Here is a 19,471-nt window from a genome sequence, read left to right as displayed (position 1 = left end):
AAATCATTTTTTTCCCATCAATTTTTAGGAACATGCTTAAAAGACTAAAGACAAGTACTCCCCAAGGTAAGATTATTAATAACCTGGAAATGGTTCTCCTGTGTATGAGAAATTCGACCACCTTTACCTAGTTGTGTAGTCGTGTCTGAGTTTTCCGGAAGAATACCTCAAGGAGTTGTGAGTTGAGACCACCATAGCAGAAATATGTTTGTAATCTTCTAGTCTCAATTATGAATTCAAGCAGGACCAACTCAGCTTCATCCTAATAATGGTAGTAAAATGAATAAAATTGAGGTTGGTTCACAGTTCATATTGCCAGTAGACAACTCTGTTTCCGATGTGTGCTATATAAATATTGTTATTTGTTTAAAGTCTTTATTATGAGTAAGTCTCCATGTTAATGGATAGTTAATCCGAACTTCACATTTCAGAATTGATTTGTAGGTAGTTGATAAGGTCCTTATTTGACTTGTAAAGAATGAAAGTGATAATGGGCTTGGCATAGCTGTGAACTTTTCATGACTAAGTGTGATTTGACTAGCTTTTTTCTCAAATGCATGTACTCTACGTGTGTCTTTCTAAGCATTGTTTATCTTTCTTCGCACCAGCCTCATCAGTCACTCTTGCTTCATCTCCTTTTCTCTCTAACTGAATGTCCAGCAACCTTCCCTTGTTCCAAACACATACATCTTCTAATTTGACAGTAATTAAACCCACCCTACCAACAACCTTGGGTTTAAAATACATCGAAGTTTCCTTTGGACCAATCTGGGTTTCTTTACTCTCTCTCATATCGCCGTTTCGCATTCAACTACTATGCACCCTAACTTAAATCAAAGCATCACTTGTATTATCTTTGCTTTCTTTCCGCACATTCCCTTATTTTTCTAAAATCAACATTTTCTATTTAATCATTGTTTCACACCCGAAATACTTCCTTCCTTCCCTCATTAATTCAGATTGACTGTGACCAGTCACAATGTTCCACAGTCCTCTTTGTGCAGATTGGGCACATTCACAAAAGCATTGTAAAGTAGGTAACGTAGTACTTATTTAATAGTAATACACATACAGATGCTATTTGAAAAGGTATAGACGGAGCTTTCTACCTACGCCACTCCTATCTTTTTTGTGCAGACTTCTCAGCAATGAGTGTGGAGAACACTGCACATGTACATCTAGGTATAAATGTGGGAGGAGCAAGGAAAAGTGGTTGGAAAATGGGGGATATTTATTATAAAGTGAGTGGAGTAAAAGGAAAGATCAGGGTGGGCCAGAGGGAGGAGGATGCAAATACAAAAACACACCTTCAAAAAATAAGCTCTTATATCCACGTTTACTCCAGTAGTGCGACGTTCCAAACAGGCTCAAATCTACTCCAGCCAAGCTTTGAAGTAAGGCATACACCACGCATGGCCACTTAGATGTACTGCAAGGGATTCACATGGATACCTGGCGCTGGGTGTGCACATGAACTCCTCTGGCCTCGCGCACTCGCAGCCAGTAGCGGGAGGAGAGCGCTTGCGGCCCTTGACGCCAGCAGTTTGAGCAGAGCGCGAGCCCCCTCTTGACGTCAGACGAGAGCCGAGGTTGGAGCGGGTCGTGACGTCAGCAGGGGCCCCCATGCAGAAGGCGGCGAAGCAGCAGCAGCCGGAGGAGGAGGAGTGGGAGGGAGAGGACGAGGAGCCGGCCGGGGGCACCAAGGACGCCAAGGAGGAAAAGGTGATCAACAAGGGGAAGAAGGAAAAAGCTGAAGAAATCGTTTTTTGAAGAGTTGGCCACTGATAATAAGCAAGTCATAGTGGAGGAGACGGCTGCGAAAGAGAAGGAGCAGCAGCTGCAGAAGAAAAAGAAGCGTGACAAGCCGAAAGGCAAGAAGAAAGAGGAGGAGGAGGAGGATGAGGAGGAGCAGCTGGTGGTGGATCGGATGAAGAAGCTTTCAGTCCAGGCCAGCGATGAAGAAGACGCGGCTCCTCTTCATAGAGCTGGAAAGAAAAAGAAGGGCGGGAATATCTTTGCTGCCCTGAGCCAGAGTCAGAGTGAGGAAGAAGATGACGAGGACACAGAGGAGAGAAAGCCTGCCAAAGTTGACAAAAATAAAAACGACAAGACCGTGAACCTATTTCCTAACCTGCCTACACATCAGGACTTGGAACCTGCAGAACTTACCCCAGACTGTGGAGACCTAGCAATTTGGCTGATGCCCGGTGGAGCTACCATATAGCTAAAGAGGAGATGGGTTGTGCACTCCCTAACCCCCCCCCCCCCATGCCGTCACCTACCCAGCTGGACCTTGGGCAGATTCTCCCCTCGTCTCTTTGTTCTATCTTCCTCCTACCCCTTTACCCTATCCCCTTACCCTTCCTTGCTCCATTCACCTTGTCCCCTATGTTCTTTAAATGCTTTTCTTGATACTTATGTAACTTTTAACTGATGTAAGTTGCAACATTATTGTGCCTTATGTAAAGTGCTCTGATTCCTTTGGGTCTAGCCAGTGCTATATAATAACTCATTAATTAAATGTGTTCCCATTTAGTACTCTTTCTCTCTTTGTCTCCCTCCCTAGCTCCTAGCTCCTAGCTCCTATCCCCTCTCTCCTGAATTATCTCACCTTGCTTGCTAGTATGCCTAGCCTCCTGTCCTTTGTGCCCTTTGACTAAGCACTCCTTCTGCCCTTGTGGGGAAAGATCCAATATTTATACTCTGGAGTCTCAGCGAACCCGCTGAGAGAGTCCACTGCGCCAACGGAGCCACTCACAGCTGAGGTATGGTTTTGCACCCCTTGCCAAAGCACTCCCTCTCCCCTTTTTCGGGAAGGATCCAGTATGTAGGCCTTGGAGTCTCAGAGACCCCTCTGAGATAGTCCACTACTTAAAGGGAGCCTCCCGCAACTGAGATAGGGAAGTGATACCACTTTCCCTGGATCACACTTTGGACGTTGCTTTGACTTGTCTACTGGTTTGTGTCCCCGTCGCCCTTCCCCTCCTCTTTCCATGCGGTGTCCTTCACCCACCCCTCCTCTTTCCCGCCATCATTACCCGTCTACTTCCCCAGCTCCTTCCGCCTCCCCTGAATCTTTCCCCTTACCTGCTTTTCCCCTTATGTATTTGTGCTTATTGTTTATCTCGACCATACAAGTAACTATGTTGCCATGCTCTAATAACTGTGTAACCTTTGTAACGATGCAACCTGTAACTATGATCTGATACTCATGTAAAGCGCTCTGATACCTCCGGGTCTAGCCAGGGCTATATAAAAACTTTAAAATAAATAAATAAAAAGGCAAGGAATAACACTAACAGTACAAATGGAAAAATATGGAGACAATTGTTTTTATAGAAAAAATATATGAATAAAAATATAAATGTAATTAAGTTTGAATTAAATTATGGAAATATAATGTGTAACAAAAAAATACAAATCGCAAGAGCACACAGCAGTAATATAGTCAAACAAATGAAAAACACATAGGAGTTCCAAGTCTACTTTCCTTTCAACACATCTGCAAATGTACTGAGATGGGGGAATCAGCAATCATGAATCCACCACACCTATCAGCACACATGACCTACTTTATATATTTACATCAAACACTTTCATAAAACTACTTGAATGAGGCGAAGTTCTCTGTCTCCGCTTTGTAAATGAAGAACTATGAAGCAGAGGCAGAGAACTATGTAGCAAGAGCAGAGATGTCTGCAAACCGCAATAAACAGGAACTTACATTCAAGAAGAGGAACTAAGTCCATTCTTCAGTAGTTCTAAGAGCAGAGCACAATCCTTGATTGGCAATAATGGACATTCTTTAAAAAAAAAAATTCACCTATATGGGGCACTTGATGCCAATTTACCCAGTACAGCATGCAGAGACATCTGGACAGACGTCGGTGCAGTGGTAGTACAAGCCTGTCAAGCCATGGACTGCGCAAGTGCTGGGATTACCTATAACACTGGACATGCCTGAAGGAACATGATATGTTGAAAGTATCCTCCCATCGGCATGTGTGTTATCTATCCCAGGCTCTGCCAATTGCACAGGGAGGTTCATAGAACAGCTTGGCCAGAACAGCTTGGCCGGACCACCACACTAAGCTGGAGGCATGAACAGCGAAACAGCGGTAAGTTGTTGTACCTAGTGTATTCCTCCACCTGTGAATTGCACGTGTTGTCATGTCTCTTGTTTAATGGGTTTTGTTATGTCTATCCCAAATATGTAACTGAGCGCACATGGTCAATGTGGCTAATGTTTGAATATCTCATGTTTTCTACAATATGTGTGTTCAATGCAGTTCTATCATATTTTGTCATACAGGAACTTTGTCAACCCAAATCACGAGAAATTTTATGACGAATATTCATGTTACTCCAGTTATATGCCCTCATTTTTAGACTGGCACTTTTTATTGCTGGGACATATGCCTCCTTCTTTCATGTCAGACTCTGATCATAGTGTGACATTGTAACACACATATAATGAACATTGTCAAGTATATACAATCTACACTTAAAATTATCCACCATCATATGTTCCTTTAACAGTCACACATGTTGCACTCCTCAGTCATCACCTGTGCACCTCAGAACCATGACTACATTCTTGTCTGCCATCATGAGGGAATGTGAGGGCACTATTGCCTCTGACAAAGGTTTATATTTGAGTGGGAATTATCATGTGCTACAAAAGCACCTTTGTTTTCTTTTTTTTGTTTTACATTTTTAAAACCTTTATTTGAAAAAGTGCACACAGCTATTCAGCCTGACATCCCGGAGGCAAGGCAGCATATATGAGCAGGAGAGCGATAGTGCAAAAATCAATGTCACAGTACAATGAAGGTTGATTTTATTGTTTTGTTGCTTCATAAAGGAACATTGAAAGAGAAGAAGAAAAAGACGCCGGAGAGGCGCAAAGAGAATGGCAATGGGGTAGAAAAAACGAGTGAAGCGTTGTCAGTGGGGTAGGGGGGGAGCAGTGGGAACACAAGCACGGAAACAGGAGAATAGAGCAGGATAAAAAGGGGGGGGGGAAGAGAAAACAGGATAAAATTTTACAACGTGTCACAGTTGGCGTCGTAGGTTATGGCGACAGATGTTCCTCTAATGAGACAGGTTCCGGGGGCACACAAATGTCACCCCTATAAGCATTCCAGGCCCCCCACACCTTCAACCACTTTTTGGGCTTACCCCTGGCAACATAGACCGTCTTTATCCTGAACATACACCAATCCATGTTGGCTTTCCATTGCACCACCATGGGAGCCACCGAAGCCCCCCACTTCTGAGCGATATCTCGTTTAGCCACCATGTTGCCAAGGGTCACCCACTGCGTCTGAGCCACATTGTGGTCCGTCGGTCCCCAAATGTTGAGGAGGCATCTCCTAGCTTCCGCATTCGCCACCACCCCAGTCACTTCATCCATAATCAGGTGCACTCGTCTCCAGTAGGAGGCTATGGCGGGGCTTTCCCAGAGAATGTGCATAAATGTAGCAAGGGCACCGCAGCCGCGGCGACACAGCCCATCGACCGAGTAGCCCATATGCACAAGCCGGGGGCCAGTCACGTACACCCTATGCAGGATTTTGAGCTGCATCAGCCTGAGACGGGAAGAGATGGCGACCTCCTTAGGGGAAGAAACTGCATTCTGCCAATCCTCATCGTCTATTTCAAATCCGTCACGCACCCACTGGTCCCGCACTCCCAGGAGGAGGTCAGTGCGAACATTGATCAGTTTCTTATAAGACAGTGAGATGGCACTGTCAGGCATATGGCCGTCCAGCACCCTGTCTTCCAACGGGGAGTATTCTGGAATCGCCCCCTCATCTGGTTTAGCAGAAAGCAGTGCGTGTCGCAACTGGGCATACCGGAAAGACTCTGAGATACCCAGCTGATATTCAGCCTGCAGCTGGGAAAAGGTCTTGATCTCACCTCTCGATAGCATATCATCTACACTGGAGATACCTATGAGATCCCACTTATCAAACCCTTTGGTGTGCCATAACTTGCCCAGAATGTCTGAATCATACAATGGGGTGAATCTAGTCAGCCTGCCTTGCCAGCCCTGAGCCTTGGTGATTGCCCTCCAAATGTGGACCGCCGTTCTCGTCGGGCCCGACATCCGCCTGTCCAGAGACCTCGAATAAAGCGCCCTGTAATAATTACCGCCACCTAAGAGCCACTTATCCATCGCGTATCCAGGGTTATTTTCCGGACCAAAGAAACCGTGATTGATGGCCGCCAGTTGGGAGGCCCAGTAGTATCTACGCACGTCCGGTAGCGCTATACCCCCGTCGTACCACGGAAGCGTGAGCTTCGTGATAGCGATACGGGGTCGGCCATCCCAGAGCAGGGCACGTTGAAGGCCTTCAATCTCCCGGAAGTATCGGGCGGGAACCGGATCTTGGGTGTTTTGCAGGGCGTACAAGAACCTGGGCAAAGACATCATCTTAAATAATGCAGCGCGCCCGAGTAAGGAAAGTGGAAGTTTGCGCCAACCCTCCACGTCTCGCCGAAGGCGGAGAAGAGGGGGAAGCAGGCTGTGTTCATAGGGCGCTTTCGCAATACCAGAGATATAAATCCCTAAGTATTTAAAGCCCTGGCTGGCCACCTGGATGCCGCAGCCTCTAGGGAGGCGCGGTGTGTCCCCTTTCAGTACATAGAGAGAAGACTTGGCCCAGTTAATAACGAGGCCAGAATACTGGCCAAAAAGTCTAAGTACATCACATGCCACAATGAGTGACTTGCAGGGGGAAGTGAGGTAAAGCAGAATATCATCTGCATAAAGGGAGACTCTGTCCTCGAAGCCAGGGGCCCAGCTGATACCATGTAGATCCGGGTGTGTCCGTAACAAGGCCGCTAGTGGCTCAAGAGCGAGCGCAAACAGAAGAGGGGACAAGGGGCAACCCTGCCGGGTGCCCCTGTGAAGAGCAAATGTCGCCGAGATACGGCCATTGACGGCAACGTTAGCCAGTGGGTCAGCGTACAAAAGCTTCACCCATCCCACAAACACCGGGCCAAAACCGAGCTTCGCCAACACCGCCCAGAGGTAACTCCATTCGAGAGAGTCAAATGCCATTGTGGCGTCCAAGGACGCTAGGACTGCCGGCTCCTCAAGAGTGTGGGCCCTGGCCAGGGCGCCGTGGAGTCTACGCAAGTTAAGGGCAGTCTTGCGGTGTGGAATAAAGCCCGACTGGTCCGGGTGCACTAAGTCGCCGATAACTCCAATCAGGCGATTAGCGAGTATCTTGGCGAGAATCTTAGGCTCAGCATTCAGGAGAGAAATGGGGTGGAATGACCGACACAAATCTCTCGGCTTCCCTTCCTTATGGATGACCACAATGGTGGCCAACCTCTGGTCAAGGGGAAGTAGGCCATTCTCCTGCGCTTCCAGGAACATGTTACGCAGGTGTGGGGAAACCACATCCGGCCTGATCTTATATAACTCAACTGGGATACCATTGGGGCCAGGTGCCTTGCCCGATCGCAGTGAGCGGATCGCAAGTGCGACCTCATCCACAGAGACGTCACGGTCCAGGTCGCCGCGCTCTTCGTCAGACAGGCACGGGAGATCGATAGCCGAAAGAAACACCGTCGAATCGGTCTCTGACCGGTCCGAGACAGAGGTATAAACGACTCGGCAATGGCACTTGGATCAGTGACGACAACTCCGTCCTCCCCCAGTATCTCGGGTACAACACGGCTAGCCATCTCCCTCCTGTCCAGCCAGGCCAGCAACTTCCCGGCCTTGTCGCCGACGTCGTATATCCGACCCTGCTGTTCTTTAGCTAAGGCCAGGGCAGCGTTTGTAGCAAGGTCACGGTACTCCGACTGTTTGAGGGAGAGGTCATGTAGGAGAGCGGGATCGGGCTCAGCCTCCAACTGGGAGTCAAGTTCCAAGATCTCCTCCTCAATGCGTACTAAATCAGCATCCCTAACTCTGCGGGCGTCCGCTATAAGAGCAAAAGCCTCACCCCTCAAAACTGTCTTAAACGCCTCCCATAAAGTTGCGGCCGACGCAACCGATCCCACGCTCTCAGTAAAATAGAGATCGATGGCCTTGGCTAGGAGATTGCGAGTTTTGGGATTACGAAAATACCACGGGTTAACAACCGCCGGTCGGTCCGACATGACGATGTCAAAGTCAAAAGAGACCCACAGCGGAGAATGATCAGAAACACCCCGTGCCAGAAAACGAGCCTCAGAAACAGCGGGCGCGTGAGCAGCCAGTGTAAGAACGTAGTCAATCCTAGAAAGACTACGATGGGTGCCAGAGTGGAAAGAGTAATGACATTGCGTGGGATGCAAAAGCCGCCAACTATCTACCAGCCCCATCGTCTCGAGGAAAGATGGCAGCCACAATTGGGAGCCACGGAGATCTCTAGGCGGATGGCGGTCCAAGGAGCCGGAGCAAACCGAGTTGAAATCACCCCCCACTATCAGCAATCCAGCAGGCAAATTCAAAATGGCGCCACCAAGGTCCTGGAAAGTGCTAGACTGTAGGCCCGGGGGAATGTAAACTGAAAGTAATGTCAGGGCACGCCCTTCCCATCGTCCCGCCACGGCGGCGTACCGCCCCCTCTCATCGATCACAGTAGTGTCAATCTCAAGCGGAAGGGAAGCACGAACAAGAGCACCCGCCCCCCCGAGATCCCGAGGAGAACCCGGAATGAGCCACCATTTTGTACCCCTTACGATTAAGCGCTTTACACGTATTTCCAACCAGATGCGTCTCCTGCAGGAGGACGACATCTGGCATATGACGTTTGATCAATTGAATCACAACTCCTCTCTTAATACGGTCACCCAACCCGTTAACATTCCAACTGAGAACTCGTAATTTCCTACCCCCCATCATCGTGACCCTGGCCCCACCCAACCCCAGCAAGCCTCAACAACAAATGAAAATGAACAGTATATACAACCCATTGCCTAAGAGATAGAAAGGGAAAGGAAAGAATAAACAAACAAACTTCCCCACCGCCACCCCCCACCCTGCACCCCTGCAGCAGACTAAAAAGCCCCCCCAACCAGCAGTGTGCCTGTCGCCCCATAAACTAATCTACAAAAAGACCCTAGAGGAGTGAGGAATCTCTGCAGTCCCCTCCCGCCACCCTCCATGTAAAAAACAGAAGAAATATCAAAGTCGGAAAAGCATTGGCATTAACAGTCACAGACATCAGGGACACCAACCGCCATAATCGGCACAGCAGAACCTAGTCCTATAGATCAGAGCCACCGGTTGCGCCACCGGAGTGTTCGTCGTGTTCTTCCCGGCGTTGCGGCAAAGTGTCCAGCCAATCACTCACATTCTCTGGCACATCGAAGAACAGAGCTCGGCCCTCGTACTCAATCCGTAGTTTAGCAGGGAAAATCATAGAGTACTTAAAACCCATGTCTCTTAGGCGCCGTTTCACCCCTGCAAAGCTCTGACGTTGTCTCTGAACGGCCTTGGTGAAGTCCGGGTAGAAGTGCACCTCAGAGTTCTGAAATTTGAGCGGCCCATGACTCCTGGAGGCTTGAAGGATCGCATCCCGGTCTCTAAAGTTGAAGAGCCGGGCAATGATGAGTCTAGGTGCAACGCCCGACTTCGGAGGGCCGCCAGGTACCCGATGGGCACGTTCAACAGAAAAGAAATTGCTCAGACCAGATGGTGCGAGATGTGTCTGAATCAGGTCCTCGACAAAAAGGTCCACTGCCGCCTCCTCCGCTCCCTCCGGTACACCAATAATGCGAACATTCTGCCGCCTTGCACGCCCCTCAAAATCCTCCAGCCTTCGGGAGAATTGGTCATTGACCGATCTTAGGGTCCGGACCTCTGCCTGCAAGTCCGAGACATCAGTAGTCAAACTGGAGGTCTTGATATCAAGGGATTTCACCCGATCGTTGGTTTTCCCCAAGTCGGCCCTGATCAGGTTGAGATCCACGGCCAGAGAGTCCACCTTATGAGTCAGGACCTCATGTTGCTTCTGCATTTCAGTCCCAATGCCTGCGATGGCCCCCATAACATCACTCAGAGTAGGCTCAGAACCATCAGGCGAGCCCGCACGTTGCAAGTCTTTAGAAGAGGCCACCACAGTGGGCGAGGTCCGCTGCTGGGCATACCGATCAATCTTGTTCAACTGCGTCTGAGTCGTCCTTCGAAAACCTCTGTTCGACGGCTTGTCGGGGTCCCCTCTGCCGGCCATGATGGACCCAAGGAGAACAAAGGGCTACGCTGCCCGGACAAGGAAGCAGATGTATGGAACAGAGGCGAAGCCAGCAAATAAACCAGGCCGATAACAGGCGACTCCGCAGCTACGTGCACTTCACCAGCAGGGACCGAGGATGTCCACTCCGCATTCCAATCATGCGGAGCGTCGGTACGAACAGCAGCCACTCATGAGACAATGGCGCATCACTGGCACGAAGTTCAGCACGACGTAGCTTCGCCTAGGAGCAACGGATTTGAAAGCGGGAAGCAGTTCCTGTGTCCGCGACCTCTCACCAAGCGGAATCCACTAACGTGGAACAGGATTCTCAGCAGGATATTTGCGGAGGGCCGGAGGGTCCGCGGAGCTCCGAGCTTACGCGGCCATCTTGGTCGCCCGCGAAGCTCCTCCCCCAAAAGCACCTTTGTTGATCATATTTACCCTCTGTTAAAACTGGCATGTGGTAATGTCAGTATTGCATGGCACAGGGGAGTGGAGCGCTATGTGTTAGTGACTATTGTAATAGCAACATGTATTTGTATATGCATTAAGCAGTGGATATATGCACTTATGAGTTTTTCTCACCTCTCCTTTTCACTGGGCAGCTAGCAGGGAAGAGTAGAACAACAGGGACTGGAAGAAAAAGGGCATTGGGTACTCGGAAGGCTCTGGATGATACGACTGTTATATCTTCTATGTATATTGTTTAGTTACAAAACATGTAGAACCTTGTAGTTGCTTAGCTACCTCTGTATTCTGGTGTTCTGGGGTTGGAGAGGCAGTTCAAAGCCTTTGAGGGAAGGAGAAGCTGTGTCCCCGGGGTCCCTGACTTTATTCAAATAAATCTACAATTTACTTCAAGAAATTATGTGTGGCGATTCTTCAAAACTGGCGACGGAGGATGGGATCATCATTTCAATGAAGAACACCTACTGCTCTTGTTTTCTTGCTGTCTTACATGTTACTTCAAGAGATTGAAAATCTTTTGACATCAAGTGACTCCTGGATAAGGTATTTATTTGTGACACTAAGCTATTTAAACCTTCTGATTTTTTAGTGACTGTAATTCATCATCGTGGGATATACATTTTTTTTAACTACAACTTATCCTACTTAAACTTTAAAGAAATTTGACTCTTTTTTAGCACGATTCACAACTGTGTTCGCGCACAATGGAAGTTGAACAGTTGAAAACCCTCCATTTCCAGTCAGCATTTGAGTAACCCCCTCTCCATGACCTCTGCTATTTGTCAAGAGCGCCAAGAAACCGTTGGTGTATGTGCGCGGTACAAATATTTTTAATGTAATGTAATGTAATGTTTGGGGCATATTAAAACTGTGTTTGCGCAATCTGGAAGATTCTGGAACTGTGTTTGTGCAATCTGGAAGGTTTTGCTTCTCCTTCCCTCAAAGGCATAGAACTGCCTCTCCAACCCCAGAACATCAGAATACAGAGGTAGATAAACAACTACAAGGTTCTACATGTTTTGTAACTAAACAATATACATAGAAGATATAGCACATCTCCCGTCCTAAAAGAAAAGAATAGTAAAAAAAATATATTATAACGCACATACTTAATCATCAAATTTTTTAGGCATCATATGTAAACGTTCTGAACATCTAACAGGTAAACTGGGAACTTTGCTTGATCGACTAGACGCTGTTGCCATCATGTCAGACATCCTGTCGGAACTTGATCCCTTTTGAGATCTAGCAAACGCTATAAGTTCTGTGTCAGAACATGGTGAAATCTTTCGGGTCATCCTTCAACTTCCATCCTCCAACTTCACACTATTACCCTTCACAAAAACCACTATTTTGGGAGATGACCACTTAGAACAACCCTTCCTGGATTTATCACCTACGAACACTCTAACAAACATACCTTGAGCAAATGCACGTTTAGATTTGACAATGTTCTTGTTATGACGTTAACAATAATCTTTTTGATACCTTTCTACTCTCTCGTGCAATTTTTAAAGATTTACTTCATGTTAACCTGCTCTACTCATCCAAGCCGGCACCGCCAGTGAACATGGAATCCTTACCTTGAGAATAGAGAAAGGCGTTTCTTTCGTTACCGAATGGGGAGTTGGTACGGTATGACCACAACATGTCTCTAACATGTTGCCTCCAAGACTCCCCGTTCATGCATGCTAACTGGACGCACTCTACTAACACTCTATTGAAGCGTTCTACAAGACCATTACCCCTTGGATGATAAAGTGGTGTGGTACTGTGCTTTATGGCCCATTTGTCCAGGAAAGACTTAAATTCTTCAGAAATAAATTGTGGCCCATTACCTGTGATAATTTCCGCTGGACACCCTTCTCTTCTAAAAATATCTTCACAAAAAGAAATCATGTTACTAGATTTTATATCCTTCGCAAAAGCAACTTCTGGCCACTTGGAAAAATAGTTAATCATGACTATGGCAAATTTCTCTGATACACCCAATACATCAAAAGGTCCACAAATGTCTATAGCCAACTTCTCCCAGGGACCTTTGGGCAATGAAGATGAAACTATTTCTGTTTCCGTAGAGCAAGGAGTCTTGTCACTGCAAGCACATGCAATGCAATCACGAACAAAACGTTCAATTTGAATATCCATTCCTGGCCACCAGAAACTCTCTCTACACTTCCTTTTCAATGCTGACTTGCCTCCATGTCCCTCATGCATGATCTTCAACAACCTTTCTTTTATACTCGCAGGTACAACCAACCTATTTCCTCTTCTAAGCAGTTCGTCCATAACATTCAATTCTGACCATATCAGTTTGAATGGCAACAGATCCTTGTGTGATGTCCATCCTTGTTCATCACACAATACATCTCTAACTTTACCTAAAACGTCATCCTCATCAAGAGCTTTTTTCCATTCCACTTGGCTAATGGCACTGCACATCAGCAACCATCCAATCATCCTCCTTAAAATCCTGGCCATCATCCAAAGGTAGTCTCGAAACACAATCTGCATTTACATTCTTGGCACCTGGAATATATTTTATATCAAAAGTATATTCCTAAAGACGATACAACCATTTAGCTATTCTTGGAGTACCTTTGCTAGCTCCTTTTGTGGAAAAAAGGTCTACCAAGGGTTTATGATCAGTATGCAATTGGAAATGACTACCCCACACAAACATTCGAAAATGTTGGACACCACACCAACAGGCTAAGGCTTCCTTTTCAATTGTAGAATACGTATGTTCTGCCCCCTTTAATGTGCGTGAAGCAAAAGCTACCACCCTTTCTATACCTTCAAGTACCTGAATAAGCACAGCACCTAAACCATAGTGGCTGGCATCTTAAAAAATTGCACGAGAGAGTAGAAAGGTATCAAAAAGATTATTGTTATCGCCATAACAAGAACATTGTCAAATCTAAACGTGTATTTGCTCAAGGTATCTTTGTTAGAGTGTTCGTAGGTGATAAATCCAGGAAGGGTTGTTCTATGTGGTCATCTCCCAAAAAAGTAGTTTTTGTGAAGGGTAATAGTGTGAAGTTGGAGGATGGAAATTGGTGGAACACCCGAAAGATTTCACCATGTTCTGACACAACTTATAGTGTTTGCTAGATCTCAAAATGGATCAAGTTCCGACAGGATGTCTGACATGATGGCAACAGCGTCTAGTCGATCAAGCAAAGTTCCCAGTTTACCTGTTAGAAGATGTTCAGAACGTTTACATATGATACCTAAAAAATGTGATGATAATGTATGTGCGTAATCATATATTTTATTTACTATTCTCTTCTTTTAGGAGGGGAGATGTCTTATATCTTCTATGTATATTGTTTAGTTACAAAACATGTAGAACTTTGTAGTTGCTTAGCTACCTTAACTTTTGGAAGCGTGGAGACTCCAGCAGCGGCAGGATACAGCGGACTGGGGCTAATCTAAACAATCTACACAGACGGACAAGCAGATAACTCCTCGCGTTTCCCGCTTCGCAGGAAACGCTCGCATCAGGGTCAATCAAGTGGTGAAAGGGGGACATCTACTACATCACCCATAAGGCAGTGCGGTACCCTGACCACCTCTGGCAACACCCAGACCAGAGCCGACCAGGTGTTTAAAATCTACACTGGAGCAACGCATCGCGGGACGAGCCGGGCGGGTCCGTTTAAGCCCGTTTAAGGACGGGACAGGCCACCCTCTTTCATCGTGAGTACTGTGGGTCTACTTGTTAGTAAAATTATTGTCAACTTTCCCTTATTACTACCGTAATGGCTCAGAAGGATGGAAAGTCCAAGGCGCCAAACTTAACCCTAATTGGATCTATGGACAAATTTATAACTAAGGTTAATACTGCAATAGATCAGAGCATTTCCCTGATGGAGAGGCGGGTCTCTCAGGATTTGGCACTTGCTAGGAGATCCTCCATGGGGCATATTGCCAATGCACGTTCACCAGACCATCATGCCCTTTTGTCTAACATTGATGCATCTCTGATCCCAGAATCTTTGTCCAAAGATTTGGAAGAGTGTGATCAGGATAATTCCTCCATAGTGAATGATTCCACGGCAGCTGATTTGCTCTTGTTACCTTCTCCCAAGGTCTTAGGAGAAGCTAGCCCCCCCCAGGGAGTCTAACTCCAGGCAACTCCAGGAAAGACGGGAAGGGGCTGTCCCTAAACACAAACAGGGGCTGGCCACTGCCACTGTCCCGAAAGGGAAAAAATAAAAGCAACCCAAACGAAAAAGAATACAAATGGCCAAAAAGGGGCAGATGCCCGAGTCTACTCAGGCAATTGTACATTCATCCAATGAGGTCCCCCTGGGGGTGGCATCCCAGATCGAGGAAGGGGCTAGTAGCTTAGTGAGTGGTATGGCAACGTAGGATTCCCTACTGGCCAAGATAGGTGAACTATTTAATCTTCTCCTTCGCCCAGTAGATGACAGGCTATCTAGGATAGAACGAAAGCTAAGCAAGATCGAGTCATTGTCCTTAGGCATTGTGTGGCTCACTGGTTAGAGGAGGCAGACCTGGAAGCAGAGGTCAGCCCGGGACCAGGGTTCAATTCCCGGCTCTGCGGGTCTTGAGTCCTAAAATGTCCACGGACTCGACAATTCTCGCTCCGGTGCCTACTCGATTCATGGGTTCACACTCTGCGACTCTGGGCAATAGCTTGCTTAATCTCCACAACGGCCCCTCGCTGTGGGATGCCTGGCTTTCACCTCGTGATATCCTGCCGCGGTTATCTCACAGGGGAATACCAGGACGGGTTCCCTAAGCAAGCGCTTAGATACCGGGTCGGTGATTTGCGCTATATAAATACATGTACATTTACATTTACCCCCAGGGTTGTACCCTCCCAGAAGGTTTTGCGATCAGAGGGGAACTTAGTCCTTCCATCAACTTCACCAGTCCTGAACCCAGTGCAGCAGGTTGCAACAGCTCCTCTAGTGAAGGCACCAGTACTGGGCTCAATAGCATCACCCAGTCGAAGTACTCTATTGCAATCGAGGGAGGGGGCCGGGCTTCCCAAGGGGTCTGTCGATGTGGGGGGGATCAATATTGACCTCCCGCCAGAATTAAGCCCATATCTAGTAGTCTTAGCTGGGGTCCCGGCTCTTAGAAAAGATGAACAATAATCCTACCCCTCTCTAAAGAACAAGGTGATCAACTGGTTAGACAAATATAGACCCATACCAGGATCAATCTCTAGCAAAATTCTCAGGGTGCGAAGGGTCTCCTGGGTGGGTCACTCGGTTAAGCACATTAGGGGGGATTGTGTCCTTATCAATTTTAAAGATCCTAGGTCAGTAGGGCACATCTGTAGTTGGAGACAATTTGAGTCTGGTGCTTCTATAGTATCCCTACCTTTGGCCTATTTCTATCCCCTGGGCTACTTTCCTCCTATTGGCGATGGCTGCTCATTAATCCAGTGGAATGGGAGGAGCTTGTTTAATGGGGGCTGGCTGGAGCCCATACCAACCCCCATTCCAACCTTATGCCACAACCAGTTTAGTGGTCTAGAGTTAGTGGATTGACCTTTAGCCAAAGCAACAGTTCCCTTTACTTCTATAGCCCCAATAAGACTCAGCTGTATCAGTCCTTCTGGGCCCTGTCGGCTATCAGTCCTGGAATCATCAACCATAGCCTCAACCAGGCAGGGGGTTACGTTTGATAACGCTTTAGGCCCTGTTTCCCCCAGCAATGGGTCGTCTTCTTCCAGTGACTCCCCTGGGAACCTCAAAATTGTTTCATGGAACATAGCGGGCCTGCATAAAAACGTATCCCTACCTGACTGGAATATTTTTATTGATGACTATGACTTGTGCATATTCCAGGAAACTTAGAGTCTAGAACCACTGTATAAGCCAGGCTTTTGTTGTTTTCATGTTCCAGCTATCTCTTCTGGGCATGGCCGTCCTTCTGGTGTGCTGATAATTTGGGTTAAAGCTGCCCTTAACTGCAGGATCGTTCACCACCCAAATGTTTCACCAGATCTCCTGAGGTTGACAATTAAGGACTCTAAAGATATAATTACCTTGGAACTTTTTAATATTTACGTTAGAGGTCGGCAAGGGGGGGCAAAATCTCCAACTATTTCCACTCTTTCAGAAATTCTTTCATCTTGCCCCTCCGATTCGTTACTTTTGATCACTGGTGATTTTAATTGTACTTTCGAACCTCTGGCAGTAAATGAGGATCAAGGATTAGAGGAAGATGATCTCGTATGGGGTATTCCGCTTCTGAAGATCCCCCCTGTGAAAAAATGGTCACCGATTGTTTTACAACTGAATGCATTAACGCTTGGGCATGGATTAAAAGCTGCCAATGGGCGTACCCCCTCGGACTTCTTGGAAGCCAACACATATAACAGGGCTTCATGCCCCAGCAGAATTGACTATATTTTGGTGGACAAAAGGTTATGGAAACATTTGATCGATATGTCAGTTCCCTGCCGAAACACGCCACTGAAATACAGTTATTGGTCGAGTCCAACAATTTGGACATTTTATTTCTGACCGAGACATGGACGGCTGCGGGAATGGAACTAGAGCTAGGGCCGGCCTGCCCACCAGGATACAAGATCATTCATAAGCCTAGGACCATAGGACGAGGAGGAGGAACAGGGATCATCTTTAAAGAGGAGCTAAATATTGCAACCTTAGATGTCGACGCGGTTTCATGTGCTGAAATCCTTGGGATATCGATCAGACATGACTCAGGCCACTGCCTCACAAGCCTAATCTGCTATAGGACACCGGGACATATTAACGCAACACAACAGCAGGAATTGATTGCCGTTATCAACAACATGTCAATCTCACATAGCAAACTACTGGTACTAGGAGATTTTAATCTATGGGATAATGACTAACTACACACGGCCTTCCACAATATCACCCATTCCTGGGAAAATTTAGGACTGAAACAGTGGATAACTACCCCCACACACAAACAGGGAAATACACTGGATCTAATATTTGCTGCAGAGGATCTCATCACAATGAGAACAACGCTCCCAGTAGGTTGGTCAGACCATCACCTCCTACTATTCAACATTCACACCTTGATTAACACAGGACCTACTAATACACAGATCAGGTCCTTTATCGGCCGTGATTGGAAAGGCCTGTTAAAAAGGAAAGAGAAAGGAAAGTTCAATTTCCGTCACATCGGGAATTCATTTAACCTAGAGAACGACATCACCACAAACTATCTCTCTTTGTGTAAAGAAGTAACTACGAAGCTCGACGATACTGTACCCCTGAAAGTAATCCGGAAAAGAGGAAGACCCTCCGCGCCCTGGTACACGGATAACCTGAAGGCACTGAAAAGGGCCTGTAAAAACGCGGAAAGGATCTGGAGAAAAAATTACTCGGAGCCGGAGAAACTGATATGGAGACAAACTATCGTACGGTATAAAAAAAGACATCATCGCTGCTAAAGCTAACTATTTCGCCGACTTAATACTCCACAGCTCTAACAAGTCCCGCGACACTTTCAGGATAATCAGAGAGTTATCCAATCCGGATTGTGCTAACAGTCAAATTAAGCCCTCACAAGAACTATGCGATGATTTAGCATCCTTCTTTCAGGAAAAAATTACTAAAATCATTGAGGGAATGAAGGGTGCTTCCATCCCCTCTGAGCAGGATAATAGTAACCCCGAGAATAGGGAGAAGAGCGAAGGCAATGTAGGACGACCCAACCCAAAGGCTACTCTAGAAAATGTTAAGGTCCTTACAGAACAAGACTTCACAAAAACTGCTCTTAATACAACTTCAGGATCCCCTCTGGACCCTTTGCCTCACAAAATAGTAAAGGAGCTCAGGGATGACCTTTTCCCTGTATTACAACAGCTTTGCAATCAATCTCTCATTTCTGGCACAGTACCAAAAGATTGGAAAGTGGCGGTTGTTACCCCCCTACTAAAGAAACCTAATCTAGACCCGAATTGCAAAAAAAACTACCGTCCTATATCGCTCCTACCATACCCTATAAAGATCGTAGAGCGGTGGGTCAGCAAATCCCTTGCCCTCTTCCTAGAGACCAACAACATCCTGGAAGAGGAGCAATTTGGTTTCAGGCCAGCTCACGGAACCGAGTCAGCTCTGCTGACAGTCCTGGATGACCTACGAATGAGGGCGGACAGGGGGTAATCAGCAATCTTAATTCTGCTGGACCTGTCCGCCGCATTCGATACGGTGAGCCATGACATCCTGCTGACAAGATTAAAGAACATTGGAATCGGTGGAGTGGCGCTCGATTGGTTTCACTCCTACCTAAAGGACAGATGGCAGGCAGTAGCCATCCCCCATATCAGTCGGAATTTGTTAAAGTCCCACATGGAGTCCCACAAGGGTCCGCAATCAGTCTGATACTTTTTAATATATATATGCAACCCCTGTTGGGCATTATCAAGGCCCACGGTATTAGCGTGATCAACTATGCGGACGACACGCAGCTGATGATTTCCCTTGATGGTGCCCAGGCCAACTCACTCGAGACCTTCCATACCTGTATGGCAGAAATGACACTCTGGCTAAACCAGAATTCACTACAATTCAATAGTGATAAAACGGAAATAATGCACTGCGCAGTTGGCAGAATCACCAGAAGTCTACCCATCGATTTCTGGCCCTTAGACTCAGGGGAATCATTAACCCCAGTGAAATCAGTGAAGAATCTCGGAGTCCGCTTTAACAACAGTCTGAGTCTAGAGTTAATAAGCAGGTGAGTAGCTGCTTTGCTTTAATTAGAGGACTGCGAAAGCTGCTACCCCTCCTACCAGCGCAGGTCAGAGCCACCATAGTTAGGAGCACCATTCT

General features: G+C 46.9%; 1 protein-coding gene across 4 annotated transcripts in view; it reads left to right on the top strand.

The window, feature by feature from the left end:
* The window catches only part of PHF11 (PHD finger protein 11), a 534,242-nt gene that overhangs the window by 223,070 nt on the left and 291,701 nt on the right, over positions 1–19,471 (top strand). For all 4 annotated transcript variants that reach the window (XM_086934974.1, XM_086934973.1, XM_086934971.1 and 1 more), the window contains exon 8: positions 29–66. In XM_086934974.1, coding sequence (XP_086791100.1) covers positions 29–66 — 38 coding nt within the window. The remainder of the gene's footprint in view (positions 1–28; positions 67–19,471) is intronic.

Source organism: Lissotriton vulgaris, chromosome 8 (assembly GCF_964263255.1).
Source record: "Lissotriton vulgaris chromosome 8, aLisVul1.2, whole genome shotgun sequence".
In the NCBI taxonomy this organism is placed as follows: domain Eukaryota; kingdom Metazoa; phylum Chordata; class Amphibia; order Caudata; family Salamandridae; genus Lissotriton; species Lissotriton vulgaris.
The sequence above is the reverse complement of the archived record's forward strand: the minus strand, read 5'-3'. Positions and strand labels throughout refer to the sequence as shown.